This window comes from Sminthopsis crassicaudata, chromosome 1, assembly GCF_048593235.1.
Source record: "Sminthopsis crassicaudata isolate SCR6 chromosome 1, ASM4859323v1, whole genome shotgun sequence".
NCBI lineage: Eukaryota > Metazoa > Chordata > Mammalia > Dasyuromorphia > Dasyuridae > Sminthopsis > Sminthopsis crassicaudata.
This window is the reverse complement of record NC_133617.1, coordinates 183,277,555-183,293,751: the sequence shown is the minus strand read 5'-3', so window position 1 is coordinate 183,293,751 and position 16,197 is coordinate 183,277,555. Positions and strand designations below refer to the sequence as shown.

The following is a 16,197-nucleotide window of genomic DNA, read 5'->3' as shown; positions in this document are numbered from 1 at the left end:
TCAAGAGTCTTGGTTTCTATTATATTAATTCAAGTAATTAAATGAAACTTTGAGCAAGCCATATAATTCTTTTGCATTTTATTTTATCATCTGTTGACAAGGCGACGAGCTCGCTCATCTCAGAGTCATAGGGATATTGCAAAGACAGCTAAAAATTTATTTGAGAAAATGTTTCTAGTCCTTTGGGATAAAAACCTTTATTAGCCTTAAGAGCATAGTTTTATTATCACTCTTTCTCTTTTATCTTTATTTTCTGCTGAGAAAAATTTGCACATATTAGTCTTTGAACTGAACATGTATATTAGCAAAAAACAAATTCTGGTGTTAAGAAAGCATTTTCCCAAATCACTAATAGTAGAAATTAGTACCATTTTTATAGCACTTTTAAGTTTTGCAATGTATGCACATCTCATTTGATCCTAATGATATTTTGATGATATAGATGCTGTTATTGTCTCTGAGGCTCAGTGGGCTTAAGTGTTTAAGGTAGGACTTGACTCATGATTGTCAAACTCTAAACCTAGCAGTCTGTTTGATATACCATGATGTCATATTAATCACTGTACTGATAAAGACAAAAGAATGATAAGGAGAGATTTAAAATTTCTGCTACTTTGGAAGCACCAGGAAAATACTGAAATAGCTGTATCATTTGTAATAGATGAAAAATTTTAGCATACTATAAATTTAAAGGTTTTTTGTGAGCTTTGTAGCACATGGTCCAGGCATAAGAATATTGAACTAAGCATTGAGATATCTGGGTTCTAGTCTTAGATTTCTCACTAATTAGTTGAGTAACTTTAAAAACATCATTCTAGGAGAGAGGTGGAGCCAAGATGGTATGTAAAGACGGGGACTTGCTTGAGCTCTTCCAAGTTCCCTTCCAAGCAATGTTAAAATAACACCTAAAAACAAATTCTGTGGCAGAAACAGTAAAAAGAGAGGCTGAAACAATTTTCCAGATTAAGGGTACTTAGAAGATTGGAAGGAAAGATCTGTCTTATTGGGAGCACAGTCCAGCATAAGCTTTGCTGGCACAAGTCATGTCCAATAAGTCAGCAGCAGGCGAGGAGGTGACTAAATTACCAGGGACTTCCAGAGGTAAGGGGGTTGGACAACTGATCAGAAGGAGATTACAGGGGACCCTATGCAGGTATTTTGTTGTCTTTCTCATTTGTGGTTTAGGGCCACAGTTCCAGGGCAAAGAAGAGTACCAGCAAGAATGGAGACTCTGAAAAGTTCCAGAGCAGAGAAGAGTTGCCTGTGGTTACTTATAGACAAGAATACAGGCTGGGAAAATAATGATCACAAATCTCCTTAGATCATAACACCTTGAAAGTACTGAAAACTTATAGAACTCCCAAAACCAACTCTGAAAGGAGCCACACATAAAACCTACTTATCAGTACCTCATTCTAGTAGCAGAGGCTAATTTTAGCATAAAGTTAAAGTTAAGAAATAGTTTAGAAAAATAAACAAAGAACAAAAAAAACTACACCTGAGTATATAAAAATTACTATGGTGACGGTGAAAGTAAGTACAAAAACCCAGAAGACATTGATATCAAAGATAGACAAACAGAGCCAGAAATGTAAATTAGTGCCAGGCCTTGGAAAAGCTGAAAAAGGAATTAAAAACTCAAATAAGAGAGATAGAGGAAAAATTGTAAAAAGAAAATCATGAGAAAATAGTCAACAACTTGGTAAAAAAAGACTGAAGAAAATAGCATCTTAAGAACAGGCCAAAAAGTAAAAGAGGCACAAAATTCCGCTGAAGAGAACTTAAAAAGCAGAATTGTTTAAATGGAAAAAGTTGTATAAAATTCATTGTAGAATAGAACTCCATAGAAAGTAGAATTAGTTAGGTGGAAGAGGAAGTGCAAAATCTTATTGAAGAAAATCATTCCTTAAAAAATTAGAATTAGGTGGAAGCTGATGATGTCATGAGATAAACAATAAACAATAAACAAAATCAAAAAATTAATAAAAATGAAAAAAGTGAAATTTCTTATTGAAAAAACAACTGACCTGGAAATTAGATCCAGGAGAAATAATTTAAGAATTATTGGAATGCAATTTCAAACTATGCCCAAAGAGCAAGAGCAATTGAACAGTGCATATCCTTTGATCCAGCAATACTACTACTATCTCTGAGATCCCAAATCCCTAAATCCCAAATAGATTTTAAAAAAAGGGAAAAGGACCTACATGTACAAAAATATTTATAGCAGCTCTTTTTGTGATGGCAAAGAATTAGAAATTAAGGGAGTTTCCATCAGTTGAGGAATAGCTGAATAAATTGTGGTATATTAATGTAATGGAATATATATTGTGCTATAAAAAATGGTGGGCAGGTGGATTTCAGAAAAACTTGGAAAGACTTATACGAATTGACTGAAGTGAGTAGAACCAGGACAATATTGTAGACAGTAAGAATAACACATGTGATGATCAACTTTGATTGACAACTCTTCTTAGCAATACAATAATCCAAGGCAAAATGGTCAAAGGATATGGACAGACATTTTTCAGACAAAGAAATTGGACATTTTTAGTTATATGAAAGAATACTCTAAATCAATTTTGGTCAGAAAAATGCAAATTAAGACAAGTCTGAGGTACCACTACATACCTCTCAGATTGGCTGAGATGACAGAAAAAGATAATTATGAATGTTAGAGGGAATGTGGGAAAACTGGGACATTAATACATTGTTGGTAGAATTGTGAATTAATCCAACCATTCTGGAGAGCAATTTGGAACATGCCCAAAGAGTTATCAAACTGTACATACTCTTTGATTCAGCAGTATTTTACTGGGCCTAAAATGTTTGTAGCAGCTCTTTTTGAAATGGCAAGGAACTGGAAACTAAGTGGATCCCCATCATTTGGAGAATGGCTCAATAATTTATGGCATATGAATGTTATGGAATATTATTGTTCTATAAGAAACTATCAGCAGGATGATTTCAGAGAGGCCTGGAGAGACTTACATGAACTGATGCTGAGTGAAGTGAGTAGAACCGAGAGAACATTGTACAAAGCAACAAGATTGTATATAATGATCAATTCTGGTGGAGGGGCTCTTTTCAAAAAATGAGGTGATTCAGGCCAGTTCTAACAGTCTTGTAATGGAGAGTGCCATTTGTACCCACAGAGGACTGTGGGACTGAGTACAGGTCCCAACATAGTATGTTCACTTTTGTTTTTGACGTTTGCTTGCATTTTGTTTTCTTTCTCATTTTTTTCTTTTTGATCTGATTTTTCTTGTGCAGCATGATAATTATGGAATTATGTATAGAAGAACTGCACATGTTTAACATATATTAGATTATATGGTGACTAATGGAGAGGTTGGAGAGAAGGGGGAGGAGAAAAAAAATTTAGACCACAAGGTTTTGCAAGAGTGAATGTTGAAAACTATCTATGCTTTTTTGAAAATGTCTTGAATCTTTGTCTTGTCTGACAATAAAATCTTATTTTATTGTCTTGAAAATAAAAAGCTTTTAAAAAATAAAAAAATGTATTTCATAGGAAAAAAGATAATCCAAGTCAATCCCAAAAGACTCATGAAAGAAAAACTATTCATATCCAGTGATAGAACTGTGGAATCTAAATGCAGATCAAAGCATAATATTTTAACTATTTTAATTTTTTGAGGTTTTCATCTTTTGTTTCATCTTTCATAACATGACCAATGTGCAAATATATTTTCATGACTGTACATGTATAACATGTATAACTTATATTAGCTTGCTTGCTATTGTTATCTTGGGGAGGGAAGAGGAGGGAGAAAAATTTGAAACCCAAAATATTATGAAAATGAATGTTGAAAACTAGGTTTACATGTAATTGGAAAAAAATAAAATGCTTTTTACAAAAAAAATTGGACTTCCTGAAAGCCATGATCAAGGAAATATGATCATATTTTAAGAAATTATCAAGGAAAGCTGTCCTATATCCTAGAACCAGAAACTGAAAGAATCACCTCACTGATCACTCTTGAAAGTGATTTTAAAATGAAAACTCCCAGTAATATTTTAACAAAATACTAAATCTCCCAAGTCAGCAAGACAATATTACAAACAGCCAGAAGAAAATAATTTAAATATTATGGAATCACTATTAGGATTAGTATTTGTCAGCTTCTATATTAAAGGACCTCAAATGAAGAAATCAAAGGTATCTGTAGTTATAAGAAAAGATGGTCTCAATCCCTTTTGATTGAGAAATACAAATTAAAAAATCCTTGATTTACTATCTCACAGCTATTAGATGGGCTTATATAACAGAAAAAGAAAATCTATTGGAGGGCATGTGGGAAAATTGGAACACTAGTGCATTGTTGGTAGAATTAATGAAATGATCCAACCATTCTGGAGAGCAATTTTGAACTGTGTCCATAAAGGTCCAAAAAGGTTTGATCCAGCAATACATCACTCTTATGTCTGTTTCTCAATAAGATCAAGGAAAAAGGAAAAAAAAGTCTTATCTGTATAAAATATTATGGCAACTCTTTTTGTGATGGTGAAGAATTGAAAATTTAGGGGATGTCCATTGTTTGGGGAATTGCTGAACAAGTTGTGATATCTGATTGTGATGAAATATTATTGTTATATAAGAAATAATAAGCAGGAGACTTTAGAAAAATCTGGAAAAATTGCTGAACTTATATTAAATGATATAAAGTAAAGTGAGCAAAACCAGAAAAATATTGTACACAATAACAGCAATATTGTCTGTTCAATTGATAATTATGAATTACTTATTTGTTCTTAATATTGTCATGATCTAAGACAGTTCCAAAGGACTCTAGGGAAAATGTAGTCTACATGCAGAGAAAGAACTGGTGAAGTCTGAATGTAGATTGAAATATACTTTTATTTTTTTGGTTTTTTTTTCTGTCTCTGTTTTCTTTTACAACATAACTATAAAAATATTTTGCGTGACTGCACAAGCATAACCTATACCAAATTGCTTGCCTTTTCAAGAGAGGGGAGGAGGATGGATAGGAGATAATTTGGTTTTTGAAATAAAAAAATAATATTACAATTTTGACATGTAATTACATGTAAAATTTACATGTAATTTTGGGGAAAACCAAGAATTTTAATTTAAAAATCACCTCTCTTCACTTGTATATAAAGAAGTGCTAGTGATGATTTAAGTTTGCTTTTACCTCTATTGACTTTGTACTTCCATGTGTAATTTGTTTAGACCATAAAGTTAATATTTTAGATTATAATTGTGAATTCATACATTATAATTTTTATTAATGTTTTAAATTTTCATTTCAAGTTACACTATAAATTACTGATTTGTGAGGAATCTAGAATCTCCTAGTTTCTGCTAACATGAGAAATAAACACAAACTCTAAGAAAAAAAGAAGCCATCAACATGACAGAAAAAAAAGAAACACATTGTGCTTTGTGTCTTTTGAGCAGATACAGAAAGGATTAGTTTTCAGAAAAGGAGGTAATATTTTTTTTAAACTGCCAAAAGGAAATTTAATCAGTTTTATTTTCAGAGCCATCACTATCAGCAGTTTTTAATACTTCAATTTTATTATCATGATTCAGATTGAGATAGGCCTTCCCAGCTATTCTTAGCTGATTGTGATCCATCCACAGATGGCTATAGAAATGGCTATAGATATTGTGGAGTCTAAAAAAAAGTAAGAGTCCAAGCCTGATTTGTACCAAAGCTTTGAAATAATGTTACATTAGAGATACTCTTGACAGAATCCTAAATCCCTTTCTTGAGGAACAGGCATGTGAAAATGCACAGTAGTCTGTCATATTTGATACTGCTTTTCAAATTCTATTTGTAGCTAAACTGTTAATTTCCAAGATCTAGTCAAATGTAGTAGTAGTTATTCACTTGTATTCCAGCCTTTGAATCATGAATTCAAATGAGTTGTTGCAGTAATAGTTGGCTAACCTCAACATTCTTCCTTTTTCTTAATAGTCTTTTATTTTATATTCTTCCCTACTTGAACAAACTTGCTTGGTAAAGATTATCTATCCAGTTAATTCAACTCAATAAGAATTTCTTATGTGTCTGCATTGGGCTCAGTCCTAGAGATACAAGACAAAAACTGAGTTAGATTTGTTTTTAAGGAGTTTATGTTCTACATTTTATTATCCCAATATAATAATGGCTGAAAATTGGCTTTATGATTTTTAGTGTGTTGTGTAGTTAAATGCAAAAAGACATATCAAATAGAATGAAACATTCATAGTAAGAGTTTCACTTTCACTGTTTCTTAAAAACATCTTTTGTTTCTTGATAAAGTTTCTAGGGAGATTTGTTATCACTTTGCCCTTTGAGTTTTAATACAGGGTTTTTCTGTTTTTGCATTCTTTTCTTCTTGTTTCCTGATGATAACATCTACAGAGTGAGTATCTTTTTCATGTTTTATTATATCATTTGCTATTTTCCAGAGTATCAAACTTCATATTATCACAGATTAACAAATTTGGTCTATGAGCTGCCCATCCTATTGCAGAAAGATGTGAACATTTATCCATTATCACTTCCTATGTTACTTTAATATTACTTTCATTGTCATTCATCAAAGTAAAACATTTAATCTGTCTGTAGCTAACTATCTTCTATAGTAATTTATATTCTATAGATAGATAGATAAAATAATATGCTATTCAGTCATTTTCACTTTAGGACTTCTCTAAAAAACTGGTTGAGATATTATAACAAAGTTTAAGGTTTCTTCTTCCTATGTAATTTCCCATCTATCTGCAAGTATTATAAACACTAGACTTCATTGATTTTTTTTCCTGCCTAGATGTCACTACTCGCTTGCATTTTGACTCAAAAGACAAATTACTCAGATGACATATTGGGCAAGCAGTCTGATGATCTGAGTGATTTTTATTTAATTTGATTCAATACAATAAGTATTTAGAAACTTCATGTCATTAGGCATTTTCTGTCGTTGTCAATGACATTCCAGAAGTGTCTTTTTTTTCAGAAGAAGTTGAATACATTCTTTTTTTAATCTTCAGGCTCAAACTTGCTTATAATGAAGCCATTTAGAGCAGTTTGCCCAAACTTTCCTGCAGTCTTTCACTACTTTGTTACCTGAAAAAGTCAACTGAGTAACTCTTTGTAATGATATTGGTGTGGCTAATGTATCAGCAGAAGATCTTTGAGACCAAGAATGTTACAGAAAGTCAGCTGTGCTCTATCTTTTCTTTTCTCCATCCTTCACTTTCATGAAGGTTTTTTAAATGTCTGAAGGATACCTCCTACATATAAGAATGCATTTGGAACTTCATATTTTGTTTGACAGAATTAGCATATTATATTTTATTTTTTCTCTCAGAATAATTTGCTGTATGGAAATGCTTCCATGTATTAGAAGCAGTATTGTTACTTCCCTCAGGAAAAAAAAAAAGAAGAAAAGGAAAGATATATGTGGAGTGGTTTTCTTGCATGTAAACACTTAATTGTACCATATGGAAATTTTTTTATTAGCCACCACTCCATAAATTGCTTTTTGACATGCCTGTGGACTTTGTTTTTTAACTTAAAATACATTTCTTATGTGTCCACTATATGCAAAATATTGTGCCAGGTGCAATGGATACAAGAGTGGGGGTGCCAAGGTTGAATAGCTAATTTGTCACAAAATATTGGATTTCCATGAAACCAGCTATCATTTACACAGTTTATAAAAGTAAATTTCTCTAATAACATTTTACTCTGAAACCTCATCATCTCATAGAGTTACCTGAGTTCTATCTGAGAAAGGATCATTCTCAAGTTCTGATTCTATAGCAAATTGAAAAGTGCCTCCTATGAGGGGAGAATTCTTACTCCGTGGAAAAGCAACAAGGGGAAAATTATTCACCATAGTACCAATTTTGCCATAAATATCAAAACATGAGGAAACTATTATTTTGCATTGGTGGATGGAATACTCACATGAATGAAATCATATTTTTGAATATTCAAGTAGAAAAATTAATTATTGCAGCTAAATATGTTTTATATATATAAATATAAGTTAAATATAAATATAAGTTATTCTGAATTATAATAAACTTTAATTACAGTGCATGATGAAAATGGTATTTTAGGAATAACAATAATTGCATGCAGGATGTGGATTGGGGTTTGTGTGTGTGTGTGTGTGTGTGTGTGTGTGTGTGTGTGTGTGTGTGTAACTGTAGCTAAGAATATATATGGAAACTGCATGCTCCTTGCTCATCAACTTCAGCAGATTATATTATGGATTGAGAATGGACCAGATGATGTGAAGATCTATATAATTTCAGCAACATGTAAAATGCTAATCAATGAGGAGATATACATAAATATTGAGACCAGAATATTTAACTCCATGACGTTGCTTTGAATGATCTACATAATAATTCAAAAATACATAAAAAACAAAATTATTCAGCCACCCAGAGTTTAGTGGAAGGAGTGATGCACAAAATCCCTTTGCAGGCCCCAATGACAAATGGGAAACATAGCAGGGGTGACATAAGCAGCAACAGATCTGAGGCAAGGGTGAATCTTTTAGTATGACAGATATGCTTAACTGCTCATATGTCCATAAGTGGCTAATTGAAAAGCAGAGAATTTAATGGGACAGATTAATGGTCTGGTTAATTGAATGAGGATGAAAGCAGCAATAAGATCCTTATAAAGAATGACAAATTCAGAAATAGAATATAGCAACCAATAGGTGAGATGGTTGAGGTTTTGGATAAGGATGATGAAATCAGCAAACGTTTTGAAACACACAAGGCTGATGTCACCAGAGTTGGTGGTAAGAACGCAGAGACAATGTATCTCAATATAAGAACTTGTCCCACCTACCTCCTTACCTGTCTCAGTCTCTCTCCCTGTCTCTATTTTCAGTCTCTGACACTCTCTCTCTCTCTCTCTCTCTCTCTCTCTCTCTCTCTCTCTCTCTCTCTCTCTCTCTCTCTCTCTCTCTCTCTGTCTTTCTCTGTCTCTCTGTCTCTCTGTGTATGTCTCTCTGTCTCTGTCTCTCTCTCTCTCTGTCTTTCTCTGTCTCTCTCTCTGTCTCTCTGTCTCTGTCTCTGTCTCTCTCTCTCTCTCTCTCTCTCTCTCTCTCTCTCTCTCTCTCTCTCTCTCTCTCTCTCTCCCGTGTGTGTCTCTCTCTCTGTCTCTCTCTCTCTGTCTCTCTCTCTCTCTCTGTCTCTCTCTCTGTCTCTCTGTCTCTCTTTCTGTCTTTCTGTCTCTCACTCTGTCTCTCTCTGTCTCTCACTCTTTCTCTCTCTCTGTCTCTCTCTTTCTCTATCTCTCTGTTTCCCCATCTCTGTCTTCTCCTTTAGTGAATAACACCTGTGTTCATTCTTTACATCTTTTAATGGGTCAATTAAAAGGGTGCAGGACTTAGAAAAAGGTTATGTACTTTTATCATAGGAGTAGCATTTTAGTATTTGATTTTCAAATTCCAGGTGCATATTCTTTAGTTGAATGACATTCAGAGTAGATGACAGAGGGTATTGTTTGACTAATGTCTTCTTATCTCTCCTATCTGGGAGATGCCTTTCTGGGCTCCAGAAGCTGAAGAATTTCATCTTTTATGCTTTTATATTCTCCAGGCTAGCTGGATCTCTTCCTAGATGTACCGGAGAAAACCCCAGCTGACATTTCATTGTAATGCTAATGAAACATAATCATCGTTAGGAAAAGAGTTTTAACCAAAAATTCCCATTGAAGAAAAGTTATTATGAGTTACTTGAATAATTTTCAGAGAAACAGAATAAAGCAAAGAGCTTGTATCCATTAAAATGTAAGCTTCTAGATTGGGACTGTTTCTGTCTCTGTATCCCCAACCCTTAGCACAATGCTTGATGGTTAGTAAGTGCTTAATAAATACTTGTTGAAGCATTTATTGAATTACCATCTGTAAAACAAAGAACTATGTAATCTAGGAGACCAACCAACATCTGTGTTTACATTTTGGCCATTCAGCTGTAGACAAAGGGATGGTGAACTTCCATCTTTTGACACTATCATTTTTCTTGTATTTACAGAGTCAGACCCTCTTTCTTGGAATACATAAGCTACCTTCTCAATTTCCTGAGTGTCATAGCTGGGCCCTGTAGTAGTTACAAGGACTATGTAGCTTTTATTGAGGGGAGGCACATACACATGAAGTTGCTGGAAATGAACTGGAAGCAAAAAGGTTACAGCAGTCTTCCTAATCCTTCTCCAACTGTAAGTCAATCAATACAATTTTTTTGCAGAAGTCTGGAGAACAGTGTTTTGCTGTGTCAGGGTTGAGTCCACTAATGATTGTCTTCCATAAGGAGCCAAGCAAGACAGATCTGCTGGGATGCTTGGCATTGTGTCTTTGTGAAAATACTGCTATTTCTGCTGGTATTTTTGCTGGTGGGAAAAAAGGCTGGCAGACACTCTGTGTGTTAGACCAACATATGTTTGTTTTACAGAGCAACTCATTGGCTGGGAGGCTGGCTAATCAATCAATCAACAAGTATTTATGGTTAGTTGCAATAGCATTTTCTCTGGTACCCAGCTGCTGTGCCGATGCTTTGTTAACAATTGGAACATTCTGGGGGTTTGATCATTATGAATTAGAATTTGAGCACAGCCAAAATGTATGTCACAAAGAAAATGAATAAAACCAATACTTGTCATAATGATAAACAGTTGTAAGCAAGATTGCCAAAGAATTTGTTATGGACATAGAAAAAAAATTTTACAATGACTTTTTTTTAAAGAGCCATCTCTAAAATTTAAATATGTGTGTATGTTGTGTGCTTACATCTAGCTAAGCTAGATTTGTTGGAAATAAATTTCCCATAATTTTAGAAGGGAAAAATAATTTTTAGTAATTGGGAGCCTGCACAAAAATTCTTTACCAGGGAGTCATTGGGATGAGGAAATGACTGCACTCAAATGCTTTATTAGTAGAATACAAGCTACTTCTTACAGTACCTTCTACCAACCTGGAAACCAGTATGTTTGCAATAAGGTTTTTCTCAGTGATAATCTGATGACAGGATGAAGTTTAATAAATTTGGGAAGACTCATTACCAGATTTGCTGCAGAGCCATAATTTTTTTTGGTCACACATATTAATTCTCAAAGTCAGAGAGAGATTGTGATCTGCTTCAGGGAAGAGAATACCTACATCAAAGAAATAATAATTTTGAAATACTAAAATTTTGAGAAAATGGAAATGAATTAGGAAAAGGAGGAAAAAAAGGCAAATTCAGTTAGTTGACTTTAAAAAGTTCAATTGAGTCTATGCAAGGAGCAGCTAGGTGGTGAAATGGATAGAGCACCAGCCCTGTAGTCAGGAGGATCTGAATTCAAATGTGACTTCATACACTGTGTGACCCTGGGCAAGGCTCTTAATCCCAATTGCCTCAGGGAAAAAAAAGGAAAAAAAAAGTTGATGCTAGAGACAAGTAGGTAGTTTAGTGAATAGAGAACTAGCCATGGAGTCATTAAAATGTGACCTCAGATACTAGCTGAGTGATCCTGGGTAAGTCACCTAACCTTTATTGCCTGCAAAGGAAGAAAGAAAATCAATGCAAAACATTAGTATAGTAATTGGAATTTAAGTGAATTATTAATTATTAGACAGTTTGACATGTTGTGTAGAAAGTCTTTCTTGGGGCCAAAAAGACTTGATTTCAAGGTCTGCTTTTGGCTCATACTGGCTCTATAACTTTGGTCAAATCACAACCTGAGTTGCAGAGGAAAAAATTTCCTTTTTTTTTTTTTTTTGTGAGGAAATGCTATTGAAATCATCAAATATCTGATTTAAGTATTAGTTCTATAAAAATTCTTATATAGAATGTGTGTGCTAAATCTTATTAAGGCATTTTTGGCTTAATTTAGTAAACCAGTTAATAGGATCAGATTTTTTAAAAAAAGTTTGAATGATTTGTAAGATGAATGAATTTTCCCAGTTTGTCTGAGTAACTCAGTTTTTCAATATAGTCACATCATGCTCATTTTTATAATTTTACAATTTAATGTTTTGTTATTCTGGCAAAACCATACATGGTCAGAAAAGTTGAAAAGAATCATTTGGTTGAAAGCACTTTTGAGAAACTATCTTATGTCATATGTATTTTTTGGCAATAATTAAAAAAATCTTCATAACTTCTTTTGAAACCGGTTCTGATTATTGCATCATTTCATTAAAATTTAATCAGAATTTAGTTTCTGGCTAAATTTATTCCTATGACAAGTTTAATTCATTTCTTCTCTAGAGAAGGAAAAGATCCAATTATTTCTTCCCTGAAGAATAATTTCTACATGATGTTGAAAAACCTTTCCCTCCAATCTATTTTGTTCTTTGGGTGTTGAAAACTTTTAGTCTTTGCTTTATAGTAAAAGTTGATAGTTCATGTTTATTCTTTCATTATGGATTACAACTAGTTCCCAATGCCAAAATTTAATTCCATATGAAAAATACAAATAGATCAGGTAAAAACAATATCAGGGAGATTTAATTTAAGTTAGATGTTGGTTCATGAGATGTGCTCATATTATTTCTACCAAATAAGGTGAAATAGTTTATGGTTATCAGGTTATTCTTAAATTTACATATCGGACATATTATTTTCCCTATTTGTTCATTATTATTTATGCCTGCATTTATACTTATTTCGTTTCAGGGAGCAGTGATGCATAAACTGTGTATCACTCTGGTGTCTCTCCTCTTTTTTTTGACGCTTACAAAGGCCTATCCTGTCACTTGCCTAGTTGATGACTGGTTTGTCAATCAAGCATCTTTTTTGTCCAGACTTTGCTACTTATACATTGTTATGCAAGCATCAAAGCCAAAGTATTATTTTGCATGGACATTAGGTAAGTTGATGGAATGGTTCAAAATTGATTACCAAAAAAACTAGAATAAAATTTGCAAATGACTTAGCTAGGACAAAGTTGTGGTACACTTAGTTGAAATTATTGATAACATAATGGAAAACTACTGAGGTAAATTACTATTCTTTTTGCTTTCTAGTTTTGAAAGACTCAAAAACTACTTGGTTTCTACTCCTTCCCTCCAAAAAAACCTAATTTAATAATCAGTGGTTAAAAAGTAAAAATTATCCTGTTATTTAAACCTGACGTCAGTAACAGATATCAAAACTTGGAAGCCTTTATATCTACCCATCAGTCCTTGAGAGAACTGGAAAATTTGACTTTTTCCCACTTCCTCTCCCCATTATATGTATATTAATGTAGATACTTTAATAAAGAAATTAAATTAGCATGTTCCTGACTTAGGCTAAACATTTAAACTTCAAAGCTCTCATTTTTTTCAATTTCATAAACCAAGAAGAAAATGCTTTTGTTTTCTGTATTTCTGTTTCTTCCTCTGTCTCTTGTTCTCTCTTACTCTCTTACTGTGTAGAACACATTTATATCCTATTTTGTTTTTGCTGCAGTATTTGGGATTAAGTGACTTGCCCAGAATCACACAGCTAGGAAGTATTAAATATTTGAGGCTGGATTTGAATTCAGATCCTCCTGACTTTAGGGCCAGTGTTCCATCCACTGTGACATCTAGCTGTCCCTTTATCCTAATTTTAATCAAACTTCAATTTTTTTAGCTGGGGGTTAAGTTTTCATCTTTTCCATTTTAATTATTTGAAGCTTAAATATAATATTTAAGGTCTTGTGAGAGTAAAAAAAAAAAGCCCCATATTTATTTAGTAGAAGAGAATCGACTTCTGATAAGTATCTGTCAATTTCTAGAACGTGGTTTACCAGCTTATTTGAAGAAAGCATGATGACTGATGATAACAATGACTACATATGCAATGGAATGAAGTCAGCTTAGCATAGTGCCATGGGTATTAGAGTCTATTATATACATGATTTATTTCCTTATTCTTTCAGGTTTTTTCTGCAAGCATTTGATCCAAATATAAGTTTGTGGTGAAGTGCTTTTCTCTTATTTTTTAAAAGGCTAGAACATCCACCAAAGTGACTAACCCATGGCTGCATTTATATAGTTTGCATTTCTTGGAATGATTTACAGTATTTTTTAAACAAAATTAGTGCTATTGGACAGTGCGGCAGAATTTACTTAGGAGCTGATTTAGTTCCATGCTTTTGTTTGCTTTCGGACAACCAACTTAATTTTTTCTTTGAACTTTCCCTTTCCTTGATGCCATCAGCAGTAATGGTCTTAAAGTATTTGATACATCAAAATGACCCCTGCTTTATTAATTAGACATATTTCTGCTAGTGGAATATTTAATGTTATTATTTTGCAGTAGTATATGTTATAACAGGGGTTCTTATCCTGAGACCCACAAGTCCTATGATAGCTTTCAAGTGGCGCTATGAATTTGAAAGAAAAAAAAACAAAACCTACAAATATTTCTCTTCTATTCTCTGTCTGAAATTGCACTTCCTTTAATTGTGAATGTAGTCAACAAATCATAATTCTGAGAATGGCAAAGGGATCCAAGATACAAAATTCTTTAAGAACTCCTTTTCTAAAAGTTTTGCCAACTCTGGAAAGAAATCACCAAAAAGTTTACAGAAGTTATAGCTAAAAGCTTTCCACTGTCAATCTGAAAAATAAAAATACCAAAGAGCTCACAGAGGTCATAAGCAAAAGCCTTCTTTATGCCATTGTAGGAGGGAAACTACAATGAGTTGTAACAGCAGCTGTGAGGTATAACAACAACAATAGGGCAAGTTTACCTGGTGACATAGTCTACTCATAGGAGAGTTTTGTGTCTGTATTGTGGTTCCTTCGGGTGCTTGTCAGGTTCATTGAGCCAGTTCTGTGATTTAGCTGCAGCAGAGTTCATCCAAAAAATAAGCACAAGATGCCAAGCTCTGGACACGGCTTGCTTGCTGGGCTTTAGCTCTGAAAAACAAGGGGTTTACTAATAATAAGAATAGAGAGGATTAAACAGAGAATAATGGTCCTGACAGGTTAGATCTACCTGGCATGGGGGCTTTCAATTTTGTGAAGACCTTTTCCCTAGTTCCTTTCTACTCCCTAACATCTGGTTCGTATTCCAGGATGAGGTTAGATTGACTTCTAATTTTGAATAGGAAAATAGAAACAAGGTACCTCAGGTCTTCATAGATCCAGACCTGATGAAGTAGTCTGGGAACTTTCCCAAGAAAGTAGAGGCTCTCCAGAATTATTTCACCTTTTGTCATTTAGACTAAGACTAATATGTAGTGGTTTAGTCAAATTTATGTTTGTTTTGTAGAGACTAACATCTTTAATTTGGACTCCATTTGTTATTTTAAACCAGGAAGAAAATAAGGTTGTCTTTACATTATGTAGTGAAAAATGGTTTGCTAAGTAATTCAAAACACATAAATATTGGGAGAAGAATGATAATTATAGAAAATTAATTTCAAACTCTTGAAAGCATCCATTTATTTACAATTGACTTTCCAATTAGGCATAATTTTAATATAATTCTTTAATCTAGTCTCTTGTAGAATTTCTACTAGAGAGTTCTTTGTTAACCTAGTTTCTTTCAGTCACTGAATATATTTGAAATAGTAATCATTTATTACTTTGAAAATATTTTCTACTTAACATATCAGCCCCATCAATTAGTTCTAATTAGTGAGATTTTTATTCACTAATTTACTCACTTTTATTTTAGTTAGATTAGTGTGAAGATAAACATATGTTAATATTATCACAAATTAAAATGAGCTGCTACCAACTTGAGGTAATTTGATTTTATTAATCACTTGTTTGTGTTATACAAAATAAAATTATATCTTTTTTATCAGAGTAGTTACAATCTCAGTCTGAAATAAATTAAAAAAAATAAAGTCTTGCACAATGATAGATACCAAAATTTCAATAGTTCTGATGAACTATTGGAAGCTAGCAAATCTGGATTCTCATCCTTTTCATTTTACTGTTCTAAATTTGACTTTGTAAAACTTTTGACATCCTGTTCAAAACTCACTCCCCTACCTCCTTAGACTTTTCTTTGTGTTTTTTTCTTCTACCTCTTCTCATTAACTGAAGCCTGATTTCTTAATAGTTTATTTTATCAACATCCTAGAATATCGTGTTCCTTTGACATTACATTATTTCACATCATATTGATTCTAAACCTTATGTAATTTTTACAATGCAATTTCTTTACTCCTGTTTCCAGACTTCTAAGTATTGTTGGAGAAAGTCTGATTTCTTGAGGCTATCATA

The 16,197-nt window shown here is 33.1% G+C and overlaps 1 protein-coding gene across 1 annotated transcript in view; it reads left to right on the top strand.

Annotated features, from left to right (window-relative positions):
* Positions 1 to 16,197, top strand: part of MBOAT1 (membrane bound glycerophospholipid O-acyltransferase 1) — a 114,346-nt gene that overhangs the window by 71,496 nt on the left and 26,653 nt on the right. The window contains exons 7-8 of the mRNA XM_074272528.1: positions 10,040 to 10,223; positions 12,662 to 12,854. Coding sequence (XP_074128629.1) covers positions 10,040 to 10,223; positions 12,662 to 12,854 — 377 coding nt within the window. The remainder of the gene's footprint in view (positions 1 to 10,039; positions 10,224 to 12,661; positions 12,855 to 16,197) is intronic.